The sequence below is a fragment of the Mizuhopecten yessoensis genome, unplaced genomic scaffold (genome assembly GCF_002113885.1).
Source record: "Mizuhopecten yessoensis strain PY_sf001 unplaced genomic scaffold, ASM211388v2 scaffold10987, whole genome shotgun sequence".
In the NCBI taxonomy this organism is placed as follows: domain Eukaryota; kingdom Metazoa; phylum Mollusca; class Bivalvia; order Pectinida; family Pectinidae; genus Mizuhopecten; species Mizuhopecten yessoensis.
The window spans coordinates 1,460,779-1,462,668 of NW_018408821.1; the positions used below are offsets into that span (position 1 = coordinate 1,460,779).

General features: G+C 35.7%; 1 protein-coding gene across 1 annotated transcript in view; it reads right to left on the reverse strand.

Moving 5' to 3' along the window:
• Positions 1-1,648, reverse strand: part of LOC110464431 (arylsulfatase B-like) — a 20,172-nt gene extending 18,524 nt beyond the window's left edge. Inside the window, exon 1 of the mRNA XM_021519639.1 lies at positions 1,130-1,648. Coding sequence (XP_021375314.1) covers positions 1,130-1,247 — 118 coding nt within the window. The 5' untranslated portion in view covers positions 1,248-1,648. The remainder of the gene's footprint in view (positions 1-1,129) is intronic.
• Between the last annotated feature and the right edge of the window lie 242 nt (positions 1,649-1,890).

Below are 1,890 nucleotides of genomic sequence, written 5' to 3' on the forward strand. Positions count from 1 at the left end.
TTTATGTTATTTAAGAGAAATTGGCGACGAATTTCATTATCTGTTTACATATACACATCAACCGATTCTCAATAGTAGGCGAAAACATATGTCCAGATATTATTATGAAAGACCAAACACATTTAAATATCATACATTATTCAATTATGTAACACAACATGAATTGACATCATTGGCTGAATTTATTACCAATATTAATGACATAATTAATTTACAATACTAATGTCCATCCTGTTCCACCATATATTATTGCCACCCATTTGTATATATGTATTCTCTACACTATATTGTTTATGAGAATAAAACAATTGTCATTGTCATTGTCGGTCGTTATAGTGGCGCATTGTATCGTATAATAAACACTAAGCCAATTAAAATGCACTATAACTCGCGCCCAACTTCCATTGTACATAAATTAAAATCAGATATGTTTATGCACAGATTATGTTTAAACTTCAACATTCCATGAGCTAATCTGAAATTGCATTTCCTAAATAAGTTTGGATGACATCACATGCTATTTAGGGGAGTTATTGCGCTTATTGAAAGTGTGGCATAAAAATATGTATATATAGGTAGACAATCAGACCGACAGAAATGTACGCATGACCAAACTTATTGTTCTAAAGAGGAGTACATGTAGTGCAAATAGTATACATCAAGATGCGGTCAGATATGACACAATACGTTAAATCAATTAGACATACACATTCATGCACACAATGTCTTTTCCCGTTCAAGTTCATGTGTTACCTTAAGCTATACCAGATCTTCAGTTATTCATATTTACAGTGCAACATTAAGTTAACAAATAAACAACAACACGCATACAAAATGTACACACCTGAATCGACTCCTAGAAGTGTAGAGAGATATTGTTAACTGAATAACACTTTAAGATAATAAGGACATATCAATGTATTACTGACAAGCACTAGACACAATTGACTTAACTCAATACAGTTTGTCGTCTTCTACTGACAGTACTCATTTATTTCACCAAATTAGTTTATTTGATCCTACACAGTTACAATGTACTACGGTAACGTGAGTTTAGTCTCGGTCTACTTATCCTAAGGTAGGACATATTACCCTAAGGTGTAAATGGCTATTGACATAAAATACCTACCGTCGTTGTTATCACAGGAAGTCCAGAAAGTCAGAGGTTTATAGGGTAAGCTTTTACTGTCGTCCTTTATTCCCTGAACGATTGACGTCTCGTCGTGACGTACATTCACTGTGAGCATATCAAGTAGTATAACACACACATATATATACGCTGTTCACATTAAATCCTTACATCTTACACGTGGCATACTAGACAACACAGTCGATCAAGGATGTGTAGCGGGTTTTAACTGGTAACACTAGGAGCATGTTCGTTTATGTAGAACAACCGGTGTGACTGTTTTTTTATGTAACATTTTCGGGTATAAACCGTGGAGGACCTGCAGATGTTAATGCAGGCCTTTGTCAAGGATCACCTGGGAAAAGGTGCACACGTAGGACATTACGTATACGCGACTGCGTTTGAAAAGACACTGGGGCTAGATAAGCAAAAAAAACAGTATGCCGGGTGGAAGATTCCGGAAAGTTTTTATGTGGCGATGGTAATTGTGCGTAGGCGATTGTGCATATCCGGATAGGACTAAGAACGATACATGTAAGCTTTGGTCAACAATAAAACTAAATGAATGGATTATTGACTAAATTTAACAATGTGTATCGGTATAAACACTAAGATACTTATTATTTCTAATTATCATTCGCTGTTGTTAGGTGCACCGAAAGTCGATCTAAATCCCTAAAGCATGTAAAACTACTCTGAACACCTTAGCTGTACGAGACGGAGGAATGAAAGCAATGGTGTTCGGATACCGGAATGTTTGG